The following is a 24,817-nucleotide window of genomic DNA, read 5'->3' on the forward strand; positions in this document are numbered from 1 at the left end:
TCTTTCATTCATGATTTTGTTGATTTGGGTCATTTCTCTTTTCTTTTTGATTAGTCTGGCCAAGGGTTTATCAATCTTGTTAATTCTTTCAAAGAACCAGCTCCTAGTTTCGTTGATCTGTTCTACTGTTCTTTTGGTTTCTATTTCAATTGATTTCTGCTCTGATCTTTATTATTTCTCTTTTCCTGCTGGGTTTAGGCTTTATTTGCTGTTTTTTTCTCCAGCTCCTTTAGGTGTAGGGTTAGGTTGTGTATTTGAGACCTTTCTTGTTTCTTGAGAAAGGCTTGTATTGCTATATACTTTCCTCTTAGGACTGCCTTTGCTGTATCCCAAAGATTTTGAATAGTTGTGTTTTCATTTTCATTGGTTTCCATGAATTTTTTTAATTCTTCTTTAATTTCCTGCTTGACCCATTCATTCTTTAGTAGGATGCTCTTTAGCCTCCATGTATTTGAGTTCTTTCCAACTTTCCTCTTGTGATTGAGTTCTAGTTTCAAAGCATTGTGGTCTGAAAATAGGCAGGGAATGATCCCAGTCTTTTGGTACCAGTTGAGACCTGATTTATGACCTAGGATGTGAACTATTCTGCAGAATGTTCCATGGGCACTAGAGAAGAACGTGTATTCCGTTGCTTTGGGATGGAATGTTCTGAATATATTTGTGAAGTCCATTTGGTCCAGTGTGTCATTTAAAGTCTTTATTTCCTTGTTGATCTTTTGCTTAGATGATTTGTCCATTACAGTGAGGGGGGTGTTAAAGTCCCCCACTATTATTGTATTGTTGTCAATGTGTTTCTTTGCTTTTGTTATTAATTGGCTTATATAATTGGCTGCTCCCATGTTAGGGGCATAGATATTTACAATTGTTAGATCTTCTTGTTGGATAGACCCTTTAAGTAGGATATAGTGTCCTTCCTCATCTCTTATTACAGTCTTTGGTTTAAAATCTAATTTGTCTGATATAAGGATTGCCACCCCAGCTTTCTTTTGGTGTCCATTAGCATGGTAAATGGTTTTCCACCCCCTCACTTTCAATCTGGAGGTGTCTTTGGGTCTAAAATGAGTCTCTTGCAGACAGCACATCGATGGGTCTTGTTTTTTAATCCAATGTGATAGCCTGTGTCTTTTGATTGGGGCATTTAGCCCATTTACATTCAGGGTAACTATTGAAAGATAGGAATTCAGTGCCATTGTATTGCCTGTAAGTGACTGTTACTGTATATTGTCTCTGTTCCTTTCTGGTGTGTGTTGCTTTTAGGCTCTCTCTTTGCTTAGAGGACCCCTTTCAATATTTCTTGTAGGGCTGGTTTCGTGTTTGCAAATTCCTTCAGTTTTTGTTTGTCCTGGAAGCTTTTTATCTCTCCTTCAATTTTCAATGACAGCCTAGCTGGATATAGTATTCTTGGCTGCATATTTTTCTTATTCAGTGCTCTGAATATGTCCTGCCAGTCCTTTCTGGCCTGCCAGGTCTCTGTGGATAGGTCTGTTGCCAGTCTAATGTTTCTACCATTGTAGGTTACATATCTCTTCTCCCGAGCTGCTTTCAGGATTTTCTCTTTGTCTCTGAGACTCGTAAGTTTTACTATTAGATGTCGGGGTGTTGACTTATTTTTATTGATTTTGAGGGGGTTCTCTGTGCCTCCTGGATTTTGATGCCTGTTTCCTTCCCCAAATTAGGGAAGTTCTCTGGTATAATTTGCTCCAATATACCTTCTGCCCCCCTCTCTCTTTCTTCTTCTGGGATCCCAATTATTCTAATGTTGTTTCTTCTTATAGTATCGCTTATCTCTCGAATTCTGCCCTCGTGATCCAGTAGTTGTTTATCTCTCTTTTTCTCAGCTTCTTTATTTTCCATCATTTGGTCTTCTATATCACTGATTCTCTCTTCTGCCTCATTTATCCTAGCAGTTAGTGCCCCCATATTTGATTGCACCTCATTAATAGCCTTTTTGATTTCAACTTGGTTCGATTTTAGTTCTTTTACTTCTCCAGAAAGGGTTTCTCTAAGAACTTCCATGCTTTTTTCAAGCCCAGCTAGTATCTTTAAAGTGATGATTCTGAACTCTAGATCCGACATCGTACTAATATCTGTATTGACTAGGTCGCTGGCAGTCGGTACTACCTCTTGTTCTTTGTGTTGAGGTGATTTTTTCCGTCTTGTCATTTTGTCCAGAGGAGAATAGATGAATGAGAGAAGAAAATGCTAACAGGGTAACAACGTCCCCAGAAAATATACTTTAAACAAATCAGAAAAGACCTGAAGCAGTGGGAAAAGAAAGGGAAAGAGAGAAAAAAGAAAAAGAAAAAAAAAAAGAAAAAGATAAAGATAAAAACAAACAAAAACAGAACAAAACAAAAAAAACCAGAATATGATCAAATATGATCAGGCTTGTGCATAGATCAGTGCCCCACACTAGATTTTGGGTGTATTTTGGTCTGTTAGAAAAAAGTGCCTCCCAAAATTTTAAAGAAAGAAATTCTTATATATGTACAAAAATAAGGGTTGATACGATGAAGGGATGGAATATGACTGTAAAGATGAAAACATAAAAAATTTTATAAAAGGAATTGATAAGAAGTTGTTTGAAAAAAGAAAGAAGAGGATTTAAGAAAAAAAAAGAAAAAAAAGGGAGAGAATGTGATCAGGCAGGGGAGTAGAATAAAACCATACACTAGAGATTTAGGGTATATTTTGATCTGTTAGAAGAAACTATCTCAAAATTTTAAAGAGAGAACAACTTATATGCCAAAAATATGGGTAACTACTATGAAGGGATAGAATATGACTCTTCCAGAAAGTGGTTGCTTTTCTGTTCAAAGAGTTGTTGCTATTCTTTTCTTCGATCCCCTGTTGAGTTTGTAGGTGTTCAGAATGGTTTGATCCCTATCCCGCTGAATTCCTGAGACCAGATGAAATCCAGGTCTCCTACTCCTCTGCCATCTTGCTCCCATAACCCTGAATAAATAAATATAATATTTACGGTCAAAACCTTATCCCCTAATATAGTAAAACTACAAAAATAATCACATTTATTTCTGCTAGATGCTGAGGGGCTTTCTAAGTGCTTGCTCTAGTCTTTGGGACTCCTCTCTGTACCTCACTTTCCCTTAACACATATTTATAAATACTGTGATCTCTTTTTGGCAAGTCTCGTAGGCTTTTCTTTTATCAGTGTATTATCATAGACAGACAAGCTCTAGGGAGGCTAGATGATAAATTCCCTTCCTATCCACCTGGCATTTTCTGTGAAATAGACAAACTCTAATACCCACAATGAAGGCAGCATGCTTGTCTTAAGTGCTGTCGTTTATCATACAAAGTCAACGCTAATAAAATGAAGGAATCTGATTTATTTTTAAAACGGAATCAGGAATCAGCAAATGATAGCTTATGGGCCAAATATGGCATATACCTGTTTTTGTAAATAAAATTTTATTGGAACACAGCCATGCCTATTCATTTATGTATAGTTTATGCCTGCTTTTACATTATAGTGACAGAGTTAAGTAGTTGCTATAGAGACTGTGTGGCCCACCAAAGCCTGAAATCTTTGCCATCTGACCCTTTACAGAAACAGGTTCACTGCCCTGGATGGAATGAATATTTATTGACTGAAGTATTGTTTTTAGTAAGAATGGTTGAGGCAAAAAAAAAAAAGAATGGTTGAGGCTATTTTCTCTTACATGGCGTGAAAAAAAATCTTGTCACAATAGATAATAATTCATATAATAAATCATAACTAGTTTTGGTGAGAGAAAATTCCCAAAGTCTATTGGGTGATTGGGGTCTACTCTTTTTTTTTTTTTTTAAAGTAACAGATTAAAAATCATTATACATTCATTCATTAATGCTGAGAAGATAGCTAATGAGGCATAAATGAAAGATTACATGTGGCATGCTTATAATTTAACTGTGCAGTGAGGGCTGGTCACATGATTTCAGCTGACATTGCCTATTCTCATAGTCTTTATAATAATTGTGAATTTTAATTAATTTTTATATTTATAAATGTCAACCTATTTGAGATTATACTTGCTACAGATCAATAAGGCTAAGGTAATAGTCACTTGAAAAGAGCCCCATATTTCTTGTATTAAATAGATGTAGTTCAATGTGTTAAAAATGAGTATTTAATCATCTATTTCTCAGTCACAGAATTTAAGCAATAAAACAAGGGGCTGTGGTGCTCCTGATCAGGGCAGTTTAAATATGAGTTATCTAATGTGTGCTTATCTTTTTATTTTTTTTAAACAGACTTGTGGAAGAGAGCAAACTGATCCCACTCATTTTTGAAGTAATTCTGGTAAGAAGAGAAACTTGTCTCTGAAATTCAAGTGACATTTAAAACATTTTAAGGTTTTGACCATGTCATGGGGTTGGGTTCAAACTCTGACTCTGTCCAGAAGGATTCTGTGCCCTTTATCATCTCACTTCACCTTATTGGGCCTCAGTTTCTCTATCTGGACCTTGTCCAGCTCTGAAATGGTATGGGACACTGCTTAATGACCTGCCCTCTTTTTACAAATCCTTCATCTGAGTTTGGTTTGTGGAGGAAGGGCAGAGGGTTGATCACTACGCTTCAGTGTGAATTTTCTGATGCTCAGTATGAAGCCCTATGACTTGGTAGTCATTGGGTCAGATCAGCAGTTTTGTGCCTATGGCCAGAAGGTTATGTTCTTCCGAATGTGGAATAGCTTAACTTCCATACATCATTTTTTTCTATTCATAGAATGCTAGTCTATTGAAAACCATCTGTTAAAGGAAACCTTTCTTCTATGGTTCCTATGTGTAGAGAGTAAAATGGGATTGCAGAGTTGACTTTTCTCACTTCTGATAAATCCCTACTAATACCTGCCTTTAGGCAGGTTTGAGAAGTAGGCTGGAAGTTGAGTTGGTACTTAGAGCAACAGAGTGCCCTTAGCTGAAGAAATATTCTCTTGTGCCTGGGTTGGCTATCCCCCTTCACTAAAAACTTACCCTACATAGGTAAGTGACAGCATAAGGGACAAAGGAGGGGACACCTCCCCAGCCAGCTCAGCCTAACCTACCTTGGTAATGGAGCGATAACCCTAGTCTGATAACTGTACCCATGGAAAATTAGCTTTCTTTAATCATCCTAAAATATTAATCTACAAGTTGTTTGTGTGTTGATATGGCTAAATGGTGAAAACATTACTTTTATTAGCTGCAAGGTGAACCTTTTCCTTCCAGGAGAGTGGGTTGGGTTTGCCGAACTACATGGTTTGGATGGGGACAAGAGGTGGCAGTGGGTGATATTCCCAAAGCATGCTCTGGTGACAAGATGACACAGAGCTGCCATGCTGGGGACTGTGCAAAGTTGGAGGCTGGATTGAATTGGTTTGAATAGTAAGGGGATTTTATAAGGAGTAGCAGGAGAAGAAATAGAGAAAATGGGAGGAAGACACATGGAGATAGAGCTGTTGAATGGGGATTTTAAGCTTTGCCAAGTGGCCTGTGTGTCTCCCCATGTTCAATAAGGGTATATGTGAATTGCTAATTTGTTGCAGCATTGGATTTGTTTTGGAGTTCAGTGGGTGCAGTAAACTGCCTGCTTTGGGTTTGGCTGGCCATGGGGCAAGAGCCAAAGCTGTCCAAACCCAGCCACATCAGGCTTGCATTTGAGGAGACCAGCATTGAAGGCATGGAGAGCACTCTAGAGCTCGAACAGGCCTTAAGGGGGGGGGGGGGGGGGGTTGTGTGACTCGTTCCCCTGCTGTGGCAGGAATGTTTCTAACCTGTTTGGGTCAGTACAGCTCCTTTTTTTTTTTTTTTTTAAGATTTTATTTATTTGACAGATAGAGACATAGCAAGAGAGGGAACAGAAGCAGGGGGAGTGGGAGAGGGAGAAGCAGGCCTCCCACCAAGCAGGGAGCCTGATGTGGGGCTCGATCCCAGGACCCTGGGACCATGACCTGAGCCGAAGGCAGATGCTTAACGACTGAGCCACCCAGGCACCCCAGTACAGCTCCTTTTGTGACTGATGAAAAGTTTTCATCCTGTCCTTTGGCAATCACTTCAGAGTCTCAAATCTTGTACATAGGAAATTCCTTCTTGAAGGTTACCAAAATCCCCCTGTGCTTGATTAATCTTTGTATAATGACCACCTAGAAAGGTTTCATATCTTTTTTTTTTTAAATTTTTGTTATGTTAATCACCATACATTACATCATTAGTTTTTGATGTAGTGTTCCATGATTCATTGTTTGTGCATAACACCCAGTGCTCCATGCAGAACGTGACCTCTTTAATACCCATCACCAGGCTAACCCATCCTCCCACCACCCCTCCCCTCTAGAACCCTCAGTTTGTTTTTCAGAGTCCATCGTCTCTCATGGTTCGTCTCCCCCTCCGATTTCTCCCCCTTCATTCTTCCCCTCCTGCTATCTTCTTCTTCTTCTTCTTTTTTTTTTTTTCTTAACATATATTGCATTATTTGTTTCAGAGGTACAGATCTGAGATTCAACAGTCTTGCACAATTCACAGCGCATACGAGAGCACATATCCTCCCCAGTGTCTATCACCCAGTCACCCCATCCCTCCCACCCCACCACCCCCTCTAGCAACCCTCAGTTTGTTTCCTGAGATTAAGAATTCCTCCTATCAGTGGGGTCATATGATACATGTCTTTCTCTGATTGTCTTATTTCACTCAGCATAACACCCTTCAGTTCCATCCACGTCGTTGCAAATGGCAAGATCTCATTCCTTTTGATGGCTGCATAATATTCCATTGTATATATATACCACCTCTTCTTTATCCATTCATCTGTCGATGGACATCTTGGCTCTTTCCACAGTTTGGCTATTGTGGACATTGCTGCTATAAACATTGGGGTGCACATACCTCCTCGGATCTCTACATTTGTATCTTTGGGGTAAATACCCAGTAGTGCAGTTGCTGGATTGTATGGTAGCTCTATTTTCAACTTTTTGAGAACCTCCATGCTGTTTTCCAGAGTGGTTGCACCAGCTTGCATTCCCACCAACAGTGTAGGAGGGTTCCCCTTTCTTCACATCCCCACCAACATCTGTCATTTCCTGACTTGTTAATTTTAGCCATTCTGACTGGTGTGAGGTAGTATGTCATTGAGGTTTTGATTTGGATTTCCCTGATGCCAAGCGATGTTGAGCACTTTTTCATGTGTCTGTTGGCCATTTGGATGTCTTCTTTGGAAAAATGTCTGTTCATGTCTTCTGCCCATTTCTTGATTGGATTCTTTGTTCTTTGGGTGTTGAGTTTGATAAGTTCTTTATAGATTTTGGATACTAGCCCTTTATCTGATATGTCATTTGCAAATATCTTCTCCCATTCTGTCAGTTGTCTTTTGGTTTTGTTGACTGTTTCTTTTGCTTTGCAAAAGCTTTTTATCTTGATGAAGTCCCAATAGTTCATTTTTGCCCTTGCTTCCCCTGCCTTTGGTGATGTTTCTAGGAAGAAGTTGCTGCGGCTGAGGTCGAAGAGGTTGCTGCCTGTGTTCTCCTCTAGGATTTTGATGGACTCCTGTCTCACATTTAGGTCTTTCAACCATTTTGAATCTATTTTTGTGTGTGGTGTAAGGAAATGGTCCAGTTTCATTCTTCTGCATGTGGCTGTCCAATTTTCCCAACACCATTTGTTGAAGAGACTGTCTTTTTTCCATTGGACATTCTTTCCTGCTTTGTCGAAGATGAGTTGACCATAGAGTTGAGGGTCCATTTCTGGGCTCTCTTTTCTGTTCCATTGATCTAGGTGTCTGTTTTTGTGCCAGTACCATACTGTCTTGATGATGACAGCTTTGTAATAGAGCTGGAAGTCCGCAATTGTGATGCCGCCAGCTTTGCTTTTCTTTTTCAACATTCCTCTGGCTATTCGGGGTCTTTTCCGGTTCCATACACATTTTAGGATTATTTGTTCCATTTCTTTGAAAAAAGTGGATGGTATCTTGATGGGGATTGCATTGAATGTGTAGATTGCTCTAGGTAGCATTGACATCTTCACAATATTTGTTCTTCCAATCCATGAGCATGGAACATTTTTCCATTTCTTTGTGTCTTCCTCAATTTCTTTCATGAGTATTTTATAGTTTTCTGAGTACAGATCCTTTGCCTCTGGTTAGATTTATTCCTAGGTATCATATGGTTTTGGGTGCAATTGTAAATGGGATCGACTCCTTAATTTCTCTTTCTTCTGTCTTGTTGGTGTATAGGAATGCCACTGACTTCTGTGCATTGATTTTATATCCTGCCACTTTACTGAAATCCTGTATGCGTTCTAGCAGTTTTGGGGTGGAGTCTTTTGGGTTTTCCACATAAAGTATCATATCATCTGCAAAGAGTGAGAGTTTGACTTCTTCTTTGCCGATTCGGATGCCTTTTATTTCTTTTTGTTGTCTGATTGCTGTGGCTAGGACTTCTAATACTATGTTGAATAGCAGTGGTGATAGTGGACATCCCTGCCGCGTTCCTGACCTTAGGGGGAAAGCTCTCAGTTTTTCCCCATTGAGAATGATATTCGCTGTAGGTTTTTCATAGATGGCTCTTATGATATTGCGGTATGTACCCTCTATCCCTATACTCTGAAGAGTTTTGATCAAGAAAGGATGCTGTATTTGTCAAATGCTTTTTCTACATCTATTGAGAGGATCATATGATTCTTGTTCTTTCCTTTGTTAATGTATTGTATCACGTTGATTGATTTGCGGATGTTGAACCAACCTTGCAGCCCAGGGATAAATCCCACTTGGTCGTGGTGAATAATCCTTTTAATGTACTGTTGGATCTTATTGGCTAGTATTTTGGTGAGAATTTTTGCATCGATGTTCATCAAGGATATTGGTCTATAATTCTCCTTTTTGATGGGGTCTTTGTCTGGTTTTGGGATCAAGGTAATGGTGGCCTCATAAACTAAGTTTGGAAGTTTTCCTTCCATTTCTATTTTTTGGAACAGTTTCAGAAGAATAGGTATTAATTCTTCTTTAAATGTTTGGTAGAATTCCCCTGGGAAGCCATCTGGCCCTGGGCTCTTGTTTGTTGGGAGATTTTTGATGACTGCTTCAATTTCCTTAGTGGTTATAGGTCTGTTCAGGTTTTCTGTTCCTTCCTGGTTCAGTTTTGGTAGTTGATACATCTCTAGGAATGCATCCTTTCTTCCACGTTATCTAATTTGCTGGCAGAGTTGCTCATAATCTCTTCTTATAATTGTTTGTATTTCTTTGGTGTTGGTTGTGATCTCTCCTCTTTCATTCATGATTTTGTTGATTTGGGTCATTTCTCTTTTCTTTTGATAAGCCTGGCCAGGTGTTTATCAATCTTGTTAATTCTTTCAAAGAACCAGCTCCTAGTTTCGTTGATCTGTTCTACTGTTCTTTTGGTTTCTATTTCAATTGATTTCTGCTCTGATCTTTATTATTTCTCTTCTCCTGCTGGGTTTAGGCTTTATTTGCTGTTTTTTCTCTAGCTCCTGTAGGTGTAGGGTTAGGTTGTGTATTTGAGACCTTTCTTGTTTCTTGAGAAAGGCTTGTATTGCTATATACTTTCCTCTTAGGACTACCTTTGCTGCATCCCAAAGATTTTTTTTTTTTTTTAATTTTTTTTTTTTTTAAAGATTTTATTTATTTTTTTGACAGACAGAGACAGCGAGAGCAGGAATGCAAGCAGGGGGGAGTGGGAGAGGGAGAAGCAGACTTCCTGCCGAGCAGGGAACCCGACGTGGGGCTCGATCCCAGGACGCTGGGATCATGACCTGAGCCGAAGGCAGACGCTTAACGACTGAGCCACCCAGGCGCCCCCCAAAGATTTTGAACAGTTGTGTTTTCATTTTCATTGGTTTCCATGAATTTTTTAAATTCTTCTTTAATTTCCTGGTTGACCCATTCATTCTTTAGTCGGATGCTCTTTAGCCTCCATGTATTTGAGTCCTTTCCGACTTTCTTCTTGTGATTGAGTTCTAGTTTCAAAGCATTGTGATCTGAAAATAGGCAGGGAATAATCCCAGTCTTTTGGTACCGGTTGAGACCTGATTTGTGACCTAGGATGTGATCTATTCTGCAGAATGTTCCATGGGCCCTAGAGAAGAATGTGTATTCTGTTGCTTTGGGATGGAATGTTCTGAATATGTCTGTGAAGTCCATTTGGTCCAGTGTGTCATTTAAAGTCTTTATTTCCTTGTTGATCTTTTGCTTAGATCATCTGTCCATTTCAGTGAGGGGGGTATTAAAGTCCCCCACTATTATTGTATTGTTGTCGATGTGTTTCTTTGCTTTTGTTATTAATTGGCTTATATAATTGGCTGTTCCCATGTTAGGGGCATAGATATTTACAATTGTTAGATCTTCTTGTTGGATAGACCCTTTAAGTAGGATATAGTGTCCTTCCTCATCTCTTATTACAGTCTTTGGTTTAAAATCTAATTTGTCTGATATAAGGATTGCCACCCCAGCTTTCTTTTGGTGTCCATTAGCATGGTAAATGGTTTTCCACCCCCTCACTTTCAATCTGGGGGTGTCTTTGGGTCTAAAATGAGTCTCTTGCAGACAGTATATCGATGGGTCTTGTTTTTTAATCCAATCTGATAGCCTGTGTCTTTTGATTGGGGCATTTAGCCCATTTACATACAGGGTAACTATTGAAAGATAGAATTTAGTGCCACTGTATTGTCTGTAAGTGACTGTTACTGTATATTGTCTGTGTTCCTTTCTGGTCTGTGTTGCTTTTAGGCTCTCTCTTTGCTTAGAGGACCCCTTTCAATATTTCTTGTAGGGCTGGTTTCGTGTTTGCAAATTCCTTCAGTTTTTGTTTGTCCTGGAAGCTTTTTATCTCTCCTTCTATTTTCAATGACAGCCTAGCTGGATATAGTATTCTTGGCTGCATATTTTTCTCGTTTAGTGCTCTGAATATATCCTGCCAGTCCTTTCTGGCCTGCCAGGTCTCTGTGGATAGGTCTGTTGCCAATCTAATGTTTCTACCATTGTAGGTTACATATCTCTTTGCCTGAGCTGCTTTCAGGATTTTCTTTTTGTCTCTGAGACTCATAAATTTTACTATTAGATGTCGGGGTGTTGACTTATTTTTATTGATTTTGAGAGGGGTTCTCTGTGCCTCCTGGATTTTGATGCCTGTTTCCTTCCCCAAATTAGGGAATTTCTCTGCTATAATTCGCTCCAATATACCTTCTTCCCCTCTCTCTCTTTCTTCTTCTGGGATCTCAATTATTCTAATGTTGTTTTGTCTTATGGTATTGTTTATCTCTCAAATTCTGCCTTCGTGATCCAGTAGTTGTTTATCTCTCTTTTTCTCAGCTTCTTTATTTTCCATCATTTGGTGTTTTATATCACTGATTCTCTCTTCTGTCTCATTTATCCTAGCAGTTAGCAACCCCATATTTGATTGCACCTCATTAATAGGCTTTTTGATTTCGACATGGTTAGATTTTAGTTCTTTTATTTCTCCAGAAAGGGTTTCTCTAAGAACTTCCATGCTTTTTTCAAGCCCAGCTAGTATCTTTAAAATCGTGATTCTGAACTCTATGTCCGACATACTAATGTCCATATTGAGTAGGTCCCTGGCAGTTGGTACTACCTCTTGTTCTGTTTGTTGAGATGATTTTTTCCGTCTTGTCATTTTGTCCAGAGGAGAATAGATGAATGAGAGAACAAAATGCTAACAGGGTAACAATGTCCCCAGAAAATATACTCTAAACGAGTCAGAAAAGATCTGAAAGCCGGGGAAAAGAAAGGGAAAGAAAGAAAAAAGAAAAAGAAAAAAAAAAAGAAAAAGATAAAAACAAGCAAAAACAGAAGAAAAGAAAACAAAAAAACCCAGAATATGATTAAATATGATCAGGCTGGTGCATAGATCAGTGCCCCACACTAGATTTTGGGTGTATTTTGGTCTGTTAGAAGAAAGTGCCTCCTGAAATTTTAAAGAAAGAAAGACTTATATATGTAGAAAAATAAGGGTTGATATGAGGAAGGGATGGAATATGACTGTAAAGATGAAAATTATCAAGGATTTTATAAAAGGAATTGATAAGATAAGAAGTTGTTTGAAAAAAGAAAGAAGAGGATTTAAAAAAAAAAGAAAAAAGGGGGAGAGAATGTGATCAGGTAGGAGACTAGAACAAAGCCATATAGTAGAGAATTAGGGTGTATTTTGATCTGTTAGTAGAAACTGTATCTCAAAATTTTAAAGAGAACAACATATATATATATGCCAAAAATAAGGGTAACTACTATGAAGGGATAGAATATGACTCTAAAACTGAAAAATAAAAATGTTTTTTAAAAAAGGGACTGATAAGATGTTGGTTGAAAAAGGGAAAAAGAAAAATTCAAAAAAAAAAAAGACAGTTAAAAAAAAATTAACTTTGAAAGACTAAAGAATCATGGTAGAAAAGTTATGGATTCTATGTGCAGTATTCCCCTATCTCTGGAGTTCTGCCGTTCTCATTGATCGGTAAACTTGGTCTTGGCTGGCTGTTCTTGCAGATCTTCTGGGGGAGGGGCCCATTGCCGTGGTTCCCAAATGTCTTTGCCGGGGGTGGAATTGCCCCGCCCTTGCCCGGTCCGGGCTAAGTAATCTGCTCAGGTTTGCTCCCGGGAGCTTTTGTTCCCTGCAAGTTTTCCCTACAGCTTTGGAGGCCAAGAGTGAAAATGGCGGCCTCCCAATCTCCACCCCGGAAGAGCAGAGAACTCGGGGTCTTGCTCCTCAGTGAGCCCCCAGAGAAAAGCAGTCAGTCACTCGTCTCCTGGGTCTCTGGCTGCACTCCGTGCTCACCCGACCTGTGACCGAGCATTTCTGTCTCTGGCACCCGACCCCGTGTGGAGTCTCCAAACCCAGCAGATCCCTGCGGTGCACTCCCACGCTGCTCCTCCCGGGGGAGGAAGGGGAGTCTCCCAGGATCTGTCGCTTGTTGGGTCCCTGCTGGAGGAGCAGTGGGCCGACTGTGCCGAGGATCACGGTTTATGGCAACCCCGAGCTGAGAGCTCGCACCTCGGCTCCGTCTCTGCAGCCGCCTTCCCCGCTCCGATACCTGGGAGCTCTGTGGCACTCAGGTACCCCGGGTCTTTCTGTGACCCTGAGGGTCCTGAGACCACACTGTCCCATCGAGGGTTCCACCCCCCGCTTAGCCACTGGAGTGAGGTCCCTCAGCATAGCCGACCTCTAAAAGTTCCGATTTTGTGCTCCGCGGCTCTATCACTTGCCAGAAGCGGCCGATGGAGGCCCCCTCCCCTGCCGTCTATCCTCCCGCGTATCGCCTCGGATTTACTTCTCCGCAAGTCCTACCTTCCAGAAAGTGGTTGCTTTTCTGTTCAGGGAGTTGTTGCTATTCTTTTCATCGATCTCCTGTTGAGTTTGTAGGTGTTCAGAATGGTTTGATCCCTATCTACCTCAATTCCTGCGACCAGATGAAATTTAGGTCTCCTACTCTTCTGCCATCTTGCTCTACCCCTCATATCTTATTTTTAAAAGATTTTATTTTTTTGCGAGAGAGAGGGAGAGAGAGAGCACGCACGTGCATGCACACGAGCGGTGGTGGGGGGAGGGGCAGAGGGAGAAGCAGACTCCTCGCTGAGCTGGGAGCCCGATGATGGCTTGATCCCAGAACCTGGGATCATGACCTGAGCTAAAGGCAGATGCTTAACCGACGGAGCCACCCGGGTGCCCAAATGGCTTCATATCTTAGAAACCACAGTGAATGTTTAATTGATTAATGCCATGATTTAGACCTTTGTTATGTATTGGACCTGTCATAGAGTGGTAGTGGTGATGTCTGCTGTCCAGGTGAGGATCTCAGCCAGTCCTGAGCCCTGTGACCTCCCAGGCATGTCTGGGGTGATGCTTTTCCTCTAACCAGAACAGCTCCATACTCAGATTTCTTCTTCTTTTTTTTTTTTTTAAAGATTTTATTTATTTATTTGACAGAGACACAGCGAGAGAGGGAACACAAGCAGGGGGAGTGGGAGAGGGAGAAGCAGGCTTCCCACTGAGCAGGCAGCCCGATGTGGGGCTCGATCCCAGGACCCGGGGATCATGACCTGAGCCGAAGGCAGATGCTTAACGACTGAGCCTCCCAGGCGCCCCCATACTCAGATTTCTTCTACTAAAATATTTCAAAAAGAGGTCCTGCTGCTAAAAATAAATAAAAAAAAAACAAAAACAAAAAAACTGTTGGAAATCACTGCTTTTAGGGACAGGACTTTGATGTCCTTGAAGAACATTATTAAATCCCTTTTCTACTTTTGTCTTTCTTGAGTTTAATAATCTCAACTTTTTCCCTCTGTATAAATACATTTTTTAAATCAGTGACATGTCTTTGTAGCAGTTATCCTGTGAACAATTACCTTGTCCTTTCTAAATTTTTGTCACTGAGCAAGACATGATATAGCATTTTAGTGATTCTATGATGTACCTTTTTTTTTTTTTTCAGATTTTAACATTTCTGAAACTGGGATCTACTTTCCAAATTAGTGGCATTTTATGATTGCTTTCAGCCAGGTGACCTGGTTGTCATTGCCTTAACCAATTCATTTCACTTTTATTTTTTCTTTTTATAAGTGCCCAAGAGTGATGCATTATAAAAATATATGTCTGAATATGTCTAAAAGAGCTCGTCCAATAAAAATAAAATGAACTTTCTAAGTAATAAGAAATCATGTCATAGTTTAATTGGCAGCATTTTTCTTTCTTAGGGCTTAAGAAAATAATGGTACATCTTAGAACTGAGGGATTCCTAGTTTCAGGGAAACACAGTAGGTTTGGTTTCTAAGCTCAAGGGCCTGTGTGGCATCTACATACATGTAGCAGCTTCTTGGCAACAGTTTACTCAGAAAAGACATAATGATGTAAGAGAATGGTTGAGTTTCATTCTTCTGTATATAGCTGTCCAATTTTACCCCATCTACATTTATTGAAGAGACTGTCTTTTTTCCATTGGATATTTTTTCCTGCTTTGTCGAAGATTAGTTGACCATAGAGTTGAGGGTCCATATCTGGGCTCTCTATTCTGTTCCATTGATCTATGGGTCTGTTTTTGTGCCAGTACCATGCTGTCTTGGTGATCACAGCTTTGTAATAAAGCTTAAAATCAGGCAACATGATGCCCCAACTTTGTTTTTCTTTTTCAACATTTCCTTGGTGATTTGGGGTCTTTTCTGGTTCCATACAAATTTTAGGATTATTTGTTCCAGCCCTTTGAAAAATGCCATTGGTATTTTGATTGGGATGGCGTTGAAAGTATAGATTGCTCTGGGCAGCTATATACAGAAGAGTGAAACTTGATCTTTCTCTTACACCATACACAAAGATAAACTCTAAATGGATGAAAGACCTCAATGTGAGACAGGAATCCATCATAATCCTAGAGAAGAACACAGGCAGTAACCTCTTTGATATCGGCCACAGCAACTTCTCTCAAGACATGTCTCCAAAGGCAAGGGAAACAAAAGCAAAAATGAACTTTTGGGACTTCATCAAGATAAAAAGCTTCTGCACAGCAAAGGAATCAGTCAACAAAACAAAGAGGCAACCCACAGAATGGGAGAAGATTTTTGCAAATGACACTACAGACAAAGGGCTGGTATCCAAGATCTATAAAGAACTTCTCAAACTCAACACCCAAAAAACAGATAAGTCAAAAAATGGGCAGAAGACATGGACAGACACTTCTCCAAAGAAGACATTGTACAAATAGCTAACAGACATATGAAAAAATGTTCAACATCATTAGCCATCAGGGAAATTCAAATCAAAACCACATTGAGATACCACCTTACATCAGGTTAGAATGGCAAAAATTAACAGGGCAGGAAACAACAAATGTTGGAGAGGATATGGAGAAAGGGGAACCCTCTTACACTGTTGGTGGGAATGCAAGTTGGTACAGCCACTTTGGAAAACAGTGTGGAGGTTCCTCAAAAAGTTAAAAATAGAGCTACCTTATGACCCAGCAATTGCACTACTGGGTATTTACCCCAAAGATACAGATGTAGTGAAAAGAAGGGCCACATTGACTCCTCTGTTCATAGCAGCAATGTCCACAAGAGCCAAACTGTGGAAAGAGCTGAGATGCCCTTCAACAGACGAATGGATAAAGAAGATGTGGTCCATATATACAATGGAATATTACTCAGCCATTAGAAAGGATGAATACCCACCATTTGCATCGATATGGATGGAACTGGAAGAGATTATGCTAAGTGAAATAAGTCAAACAGAGAAAGACAATTACCATATGGTTTCACTTATATGTGGAACATAAGGAATAGCATGGAGGGCATTAGGAGAAGGAAGGGAAAAATGAAGGTGGGGGGAACCAGAGGGGGAGACAAAACATGAGAGACTATGGACTCCAGGAAACAAACTGAGGGTTTTAGAGTGGAGGCATGTCGGGGGGATGGGTTAGCCTGGTGACGGGTATTAAGGAGGGCACATTATTGCATGGAGCACTGGGTGTTATATGCAAACAATGAATCATGGAACACTACATCAAAAACTAATGATGTACTGTATGGTGACTAACATAACATAATAATAATAAAAAAGACATAATGAAAAGATTGTAAAGAGTCCTGCATATTGGCTACTACTTGTGTTCTAGCCACCTATTAAGAAAGCAAAAGCTCGTCGTCCACTGTGGACACCTTATGACTTTTTTCTCTCCTCTCCTCTTAGCCCATAACTGTTTTCCAGCTTCTTTTGATGTACTGAAAGACTGATACAGGCCTTATAACTTCCTCCTTTTCTAGAGGTCCTCATACAATGTGCTCTTACCAGCAGTGCGTCCTCTCCTACATGTTTTTCAGTAAGAAAGCAAATGTTTCTCTTCTTTTTTTTTTTTTTTAAAGATTTTATTTATTTATTTGAGAGAGAGAATGAGAGACAGAGAGCATGAGAGGGGGGAGGGTCAGAGGGAGAAGCAGACTCCCCGCCGAGCAGGGAGCCCGATGCGGGACTCGATCCCGGGACTCCAGGATCATGACCTGAGCCGAAGGCAGTCGCCTAACCAACTGAGCCACCCAGGCGCCCACAAATGTTTCTCTTCTGATGGGCAGGAATTGCAGGCAGTTTCTGTGTCTTTTCTGTGGGCCTGGAGGGAAGTCAAGATGAAAGAAGCAACGTATGAATTTGATGCCCTGTTTATATAAAACAGCCATGTACAAATCTTAAGAGAAACAGGTAGAACAAAGAGCTTTAAGTATGGATCCAACTGTTCAAGATATAGTACAAAGCTGTAGTAATCAAAACAGTCTGGTACTCTCATAAAAATAGACACATAGATCAATGGAACAGTATAGAAAGCCCAGAAATAAATCCATGTTTTTATGGTCAATCTATGACAAGAGAGGCAAGAACATACAATGGAGAAAAAACAGTCTCTTCAACAAATGGTGTTGGGAAAACTGGACAGCTACATGCAAAGGAATGAAACTGGACTGCTTTCTTACACCATCCACGAAAATAAACTCAAAGTGGATGAAAGATCTGTGAGACTTGAAACCATAAAACTCTTAGAGGAGAACACAGGCAGTAATTTCTCTGACATCAGCCATAGCAACATTTTTCTGGATTTGTCTTCTCAAGCAAGTGAAACAAAAGCAAAAATAAACTCCCGGGACTACACCAAAATAAAAAGCTTTGCACAGCAAAAGAAACCAGTAACAAAACAGAAAGGCAACCTACTGAAAGGGAGAAGATCTTTGCAAATCATATACCTGCTAAGGGGTTAATACTCAAAATAGATAAAGAACTCATACAACTCAACACCAAAAAACCAAACAATCCAATTTAAAAAAATGGGGAGAGGACCTGAACAGACATTTCTCCAAAGATATACAGATGGCCAACAGACACATGAAAAGATATCATTAATAATGAGGGAAATGCAAATCAAAACCCCAAAACCACACCTCACACCTGTCAGAACATCAGGAATGAAAAGACATGTGTTGGCAAGATGTGGAGAAAAAGGAACCTTCATGCACTGTTGGTGGAAATGTAAATTGGTGCAGCCACTGTGGAAAACAGTATAGAGATTCCTCACAAAATTAACAATAGAAATACCATATGATCCAGTAATTCCACTAATTGGTATTTATCCAAAGAAAAAGAAAACACTTTGAAAAGATACATGTACCCCTATGTTTATTGAAGCACTATTTACAATAAACAAGATACGGAAGCAACCCAAGTGTCAAGTGATAGATGAACAGATAATGAGCGCGCGTGCACACACACACACACACACACAGGACTGTTACTCAGCCATAGAAAGGATGAATCTTGCCATTTGCAACAACATGGTTGGAACTAAACGATATTATGCTAAGTGAAATAAGTCAGAGAAAGACAAATATCATATGATTTCACTTTGTGGAATCTAAAAACCAAAACCAATGATAAACAAAAAGCAGAATCAGATCTATAAATACAGAAGACAAACTGATGGTTCCCAGGGGTGAGGGGGGAGAGCAAGATGAGTGAAGGGGATTGGGTGGTATAGGCTTACAGTTATAGAATGAAGAAGTAATGAGAATAAAAGGCACAGACAGCATAAGGAATCTAGTCAATAGTATTGCAATAGCGTTGTATGGTGAAGAGCAGAGGATAATGTATAGACTGGTCAAATCACTGTGTTGTACACCTGAAACTAATGTAACATTGTGTGTCAACTATATCAAAAACTACAACAGGTTAAAGATATAACCAACTGAAAGTAGTTTTTATTATTTTGAAAAAAAGGCCAAATCTCCAGTTGTAACTGCCCACTCAGGAGCACAGTGCTCCCTCCTGTCTGCATGGCTAACCGTCTGGGCCCTCTGGATTCAAAATACAGGAAGAATGAGGTGCAGGCACATAATTGCACAGTAGTATAGGAGCTTTATGGAGAGAGGGAGAGAATGCTGTGGATCCCAGGGGTGGAAGGGACCCAGCCCTCATTGCAAGGAGAGGAGTCTCACAGAAGAAGTAACCTTTGAACGTGGCCTTGAGGGAGTTGCCATGAGGAGCGGGGGCATTCCAGCATGGGGGATGGTGAGAACTTAGCTGTGCCTGGACCAGAATCCATGGAGAAATGCAGGGAGTGAGGCTGGAGGGTAGTTTGGGCACAGATCCTGCAGGCTTTATATTGTGGTGGTTTCATATTTGTTGGCTTTGCACATAATTGATGCTTTTCAAAATCAGATAGTATCCTTTACTTAGAAAAAAGAAAATCTTTTGGAGCCTCTAGCTGTGTGCAATGAGGAGGTAGGCCGCTCAGCCAGAGGTTGGGACTTGGAGAGAATCAGGTTTAGGGTCATGGGATTATATGGAAAACTTGAGACTGGTTGAGAGCTGGATTCAGTGGGGTTCTCTGCCAGTCTCCATCAGCGAGGCTTTTGAAATCAGCCACAGGGAGAGTGGGGAAGGAGTCATAAAACACAGGGCCAGTCTCAGAGGTTTGAGCTAGGGGCCCAGGAGTTCTAACACCACATTCAGGCCAGAGAGCAGGCAGAATGTTTTTAATCCTAAAATCCAGCTGCAGGTGCCCCAGCTCCTGGCAGGCCAAGAGGTGGGGAAAGCCAGGTAGCTGATTGCTTACAAAAAAGGAGCTGCAGGGCCCACCTGGGTGAGGGCACTGCCTTTTCCTTGGCCTTGCAAGGCAGCTGTGTTGAGTGGGGAGTGGAGGCTCAGGCAGTGTGCGTTGGATTAAGCTAAATGGATTCCTATGCACAGTCTTCAGGGTCTAGCATGCTAAGGCAGTCTGGATCTGTGTAACAAATGCGGGTTCCTAAGAACAGGAGCCATCAGAAGGACCTGGTGGCTTGGTTTCGAGTGCAGAGTTGCCTGCGGAGCAGGATGGAAGGCATTCTTCTTGCCCCTTTGCCACTTTCCAAAGAATAGAAGTTGCTTTTAAATGTGTCTTCAGTATGAATTTGGATGAATCAGCCTTTGGATTTTGCTATAACTCTAATCTCTCTTCATTTATTTTAGTGGTTTATGCCTTGGCCTACTTCAGTAAATCATTTTGATACCAAGTAATAGAGGCAAACTCTATTTTATTGGAAAAAAAATCTTTATTCATGGCAGATTTTCCAACATGTGCCAAAATATTGCTGTCATGATATTTTATGTGTCTGTTCCAAAACAAACAATTAAAGAGCAATTTCAGTGGCAAATGTTAACAATAAAAATGGGATTAGCAATACACTAGTTTGACAATTATATTGTTTTAACAATCTTGAGGATAGCAGCTGAAGCAAGCTTGAGTAAATCTTTCAAGTCAATGGTATCTTTAGAAAAGAGTCTCTTTATGGACCCTTGGAGCCTAAAGGATTTAATCATGGAGACACCAACATAGTACAGATTGGCAGCCACATTATATTTAAGGAATGTTTTCAGTCCTGTGCATTCATCAGGCTTTTAAAATTACTTTGCTCTTTCCTAGTTGCAACTCATCTGATGTGAATTGGTTCTTTTAAGTTATGTTAAAATGACAAGTTCCTTATAAGATTAAGAATCCGCACACTTGTGTCCAATATGCCATTAATATGATTCTGCTGTGCACATGGGCATGAATTTCTAAAGTAGCAAATAAGATATGATTACAATTTCAAAATGCTTGACTTAGGAAGATCCTTTCAAAGTTATAAAAGAGTACTTACTGGATGTAAGAGAAATCTGTTTCTTCAACCTACATGAATACCTATTCAGGATTTCTGTAGATTGCAGAATGGAGCTGTATAACCCAACTGCTATTATATACAAGATGATTTTATGCATAATACTCACACACTGTCATTAAAGTATATACTTTGATGTGGTTTTTTTTTGAGGGAGAGGAAATAGATATGCATGGATCTGCTCTTGGTAGCTTATGTCATCAATTTGTATTTGCAAAATAGCTTTCTAGGGCTAGGGTGTAATCTGTTGATGCTGGATTAAATGTAGTGAAGTTGCCCATATCGCTACTGAACAAATGATTTATCTGATCAGTATCCTGTTATCTGGTTAGCTGAATAAATGGGATGAAGCTAAATAAAATAAACATATATCAGCAAACTTGGTGTAAAGCATAACTAATTTCTGCATAATTAACCCAATTGGTTTGAAAGAAGATGGACTTTATTAAGATAAAAACCACATGTTGTGTCCACTGAAGAAAATGCTAAAGTAGAACTGAGGATATCTTTGGCCAATTACAGGGCACACATTGAGAATGCGTTACATATGGCCTCTTCCGAGCCAGTGGAATAATCCTGAGTTTTATCCTCATCATTCTTGTTTCTAGTTAGTTCTGCTCTAGGTCCTGGGCTTCACTTTGAGGAAGCAGTATTCCTTCTTTCTTCTCTCTAAGGAGACAGTCTAGTTAAAAAGCATAGAAATAGACAAGTGATATGTACTTCCCAGGAGTGTAGCTTTTGCATTTTTTGGTTTTTACTCTTAATTGGTTATGGAATTAGACTTGCAAAGAGAGTGAGGGTAAGCTAGGGCACACTACACTTCTCAGTGTGGTAGCCAGTAGCCACGCAGAGCATTGAACGGAGATGTGCTCCAAGTGTCAAATACCGGATTTCAAAAAAAAAAAAAAAAGTTAAGTGGCTGATTAATTTTCTTATATTGACTATATGTTAAAATAATATTTTGGATATATTGGGCTAAGTGAAGTATCATTAAATTAATTTTGTCTGTTTCTTTTTGTTTATGGTGGCTTTCAGAACATTTAAAACGTGTGGTTTGCATTCTATTTCTGTTGGATAAGAGCTATAGAAGGTGATTTCCTACATCTTGTATCCTCAGTTACATTGTGAGTTTCACTTAGGGAAGAACCCCCGCTGTGTACAACCTCATTTGCACCCAGAACATTGCCCTCCTGCTTTTTGCCTTTCAGTATGTATAGATTCATTTGTGAACAAGTGAGGGAGGTAAGGCATGGCTGTTACACTTAGATCCTTCTTTCCTAGACTGGGGTCACCAGCTGATCTTTCTCCCCTTGATGGTGGTGGGAAGATGAAATAGTAAGACGGGCCAGTGTTCTCCAAGTGATGTACTCACGAAAGGCAATTTGGTCAAAGCTCCCCTGACTTTTGTCCTTGGCTGGTGACACCATTTGATTTTACTGGTTTCCTGACTCTGGACTGTCTGAGGATGCCCATTCCTTGGCCATTGGCCACCTTTGGGTTCAGGCTTCTGTTAAAAAATAAAGTGCCTGTGGTCGTCATCAGGCATTGCCCAGTCTCATGACTCCAAAACGTTTATATTTAGGCCCCTTTGATAGATGGGAACAGAGTAGAATGACTCGTGGTAAATACAAAGACTTATTGGAAGGGCCTAGTGTAAAATCAGTGATTGCTCATTCTCCGTAAGTAACCACTAAATGCTACTTTTTCTTAAACTTCTTCAGTAATGTAGGATTCGATAAAGTTTATTCATGAACAAAACGATTGAGAATACCCACTTTTTAAGAAAGTGGAAATGTCAGCAAAAAGTTACTAGTTTCGATTAAAGCCACAAACATCTATTAGCATTTGCTTTTGATGCTCTTTGCGTTTGTTTTCTTGGATGAGCAGGAAAGAGCAGAATTTATATGCCTACCCAGAGCTGCAAAGGATTTTCAGACTGAGCCAGGAAATCTGATGGACTGAAGCAGTTTACAGATTTATGGGGAAAGGCAAGCTTTTTAAATAGCACTAGCAAGTGAAATTGCATTTTGGATTTATTAGAGGCACCAAATTAGAGAAAGACTGAGGAGAAGCCAGTAAGGGCAAATTATTACATAGGATTTTTAGGTTTATTTTTTTCTGGTAACAAAATCAGTGCCTACTTGTAAAGAGTTCACACAGTACAGAAATGTCTAACATAGAATGTGAAGATCTTCCATAATATCACACTGTACAGCTTAATGCATAGTCTTATTCTTTTCCACCCATGTATTATCTCTCTCTCTCTCTTTTTAAGATTTTATTTATTTATTTGACAGAGAGAGACACAGCAAGAGAGGGAACACAAGCAGGGGGAGTGGGAGAGGGAGAAGCAGGCTTCCTGCCAAGCAGGGAGCCCGATGTGGGGCCCGATCCCAGGACCCTGGGATCATGACCTGAGCCGAAGGCAGACGCTTAACGACTGAGCCACCCAGGTGCCCCTTAAATCTTTTTTTTTTAAATCTGTTCTTTCAAACAGAACCATACTAAATATTCTAATTTGTATCTGCCTTACTCTATAGTGTCCATGGCAGATGTGTGTATATGTGTGCACATATGTATTATTTGTCCTATTTCATGGCCATATAATATTTCATTGTATTAACATCATTTAGCCAATCCCCACTGATGGACACTTAAAGTTTCTTCCCTTACCTTTTTGCTAATATGAGCAACACTGAACAGAATATCTTTGCTATATCTTTGCACCTCTGTGAGTTTCTCTAAATTCTTAAAAGTCGAATTGTTATGTCAAAGTATATGCATCTTTTGTATTTTATATTACTCTCAAAAATGTTAATATAAAATTTCCCACACAGTAGTGGTATAAAATAGTACCAACTGTGCCATGCTCACACTGAGTATCATTCAGTTGTCAGTTGTTTGTGTTTTGACTGGTTTGCTTTTTAATATCTGTCAAATAGATTTTTTTTTTTAAAGATTTTATTAGAGAGCTTGCTAGCACAGGGAGGGGGAGGGGGAGAGGGAGAGGGAGAAGCAGACTCCCCGCTGAGCAGGGAGCCCCACGCAGGTAGATCCCAGGACCCACTGATCACTACCCACCGAAGGCAGAAGCTTAACCAACTGAGCCACCCAGGTGCCCCCTCTTTCTTTTTCTTTCTTTCTTTCTTTCTTTCCTTCCTTCCTTCTTCCTCCTTTCCTTTCCTTTTCCTTTCCTTTCCTTTTCCTTTCTTTTCCTTTCCTTTTCCTTTCCTTTCCTTTCCTTTCCTTTCCTTTCCTTTCTTTCCTTCTTCTTTTCCTTCCTTTCTTTGCTTATAGCTTCTGTGTTTTCCAGCATGCTTGAACAAGGACTTCTCCTCAACAAGTTTATATAATATTAATCTTTTATTCTGTACATTTATGGTGTCATGATTGAATTTTAAATCTTTGCTCTAAAATAACTTTGTTATAAGAAATGAGTTCAAATCCACCTTTTCTCTTCTCTTCCCCACACCTCCCTTTCTCCATTACTGAGTTGTTGTTCCGACACTGTTGGTGTAATTCGTCATTATGGTGACTTGAAATATTATACTTACGATTCATTCACTAGATCTCTACATATTGTTTATTGTCTGTATGGGCATATAATTGGCTGCATATATTTAGCATGTGTAATTTGATGAGTTTTTAAATATGTATATTCAATCAAGATAATGAACATATCCATCATCCCCCTAAAATTTCATATTCCTATTTGTAATCCATCCCTCTATATCCCCTTCCTGTCCCAGGCAACTATTAATTTGCTTTCAGTCACTATAGATTAGCTTTCACATGATAGTTTCATATAGAATTTTATATAAATAAGTAATAAGATATGGACTTTTCTTTTATGGACTCCTGGCTTCTTTCACTGAGCAAATTTATTTTGAGTTCATCAGTGTTGTAGTATGTATCAGTATTCATTTGTTTTTCCTGCCCTGTACTGTTCCATTGCAAAGAATAAGAATATGCATTAAGCCCTGCGTCTGACTCCTGCTCAGCCAGGAGTCTGCTTCTCCCTCTCCCTCTGCCTGCCGCTCCCCCTGCTGGTACTCTTTTTCTCTCTCTCTCTGCCAAATAATTAAATAAAATCTAAAAAAAAAAAAAAAAAAAAGAATATGCGTTAAGCTGTGCAGGGTGATATTATGGAAGATCTTCACA

The 24,817-nt window shown here is 39.8% G+C and overlaps 1 protein-coding gene across 7 annotated transcripts in view; it reads left to right on the forward strand.

The window, feature by feature from the left end:
- ULK4 (unc-51 like kinase 4) overlaps positions 1 to 24,817 on the forward strand; it is a 609,379-nt gene that overhangs the window by 279,170 nt on the left and 305,392 nt on the right. For all 7 annotated transcript variants that reach the window (XM_032408919.1, XM_032408921.1, XM_032408920.1 and 4 more), the window contains one exon: positions 4,255 to 4,303. In XM_032408919.1, coding sequence (XP_032264810.1) covers positions 4,255 to 4,303 — 49 coding nt within the window. The remainder of the gene's footprint in view (positions 1 to 4,254; positions 4,304 to 24,817) is intronic.

This window comes from Phoca vitulina, unplaced genomic scaffold, assembly GCF_004348235.1.
Source record: "Phoca vitulina isolate PV1807 unplaced genomic scaffold, GSC_HSeal_1.0 scaffold10, whole genome shotgun sequence".
In the NCBI taxonomy this organism is placed as follows: domain Eukaryota; kingdom Metazoa; phylum Chordata; class Mammalia; order Carnivora; family Phocidae; genus Phoca; species Phoca vitulina.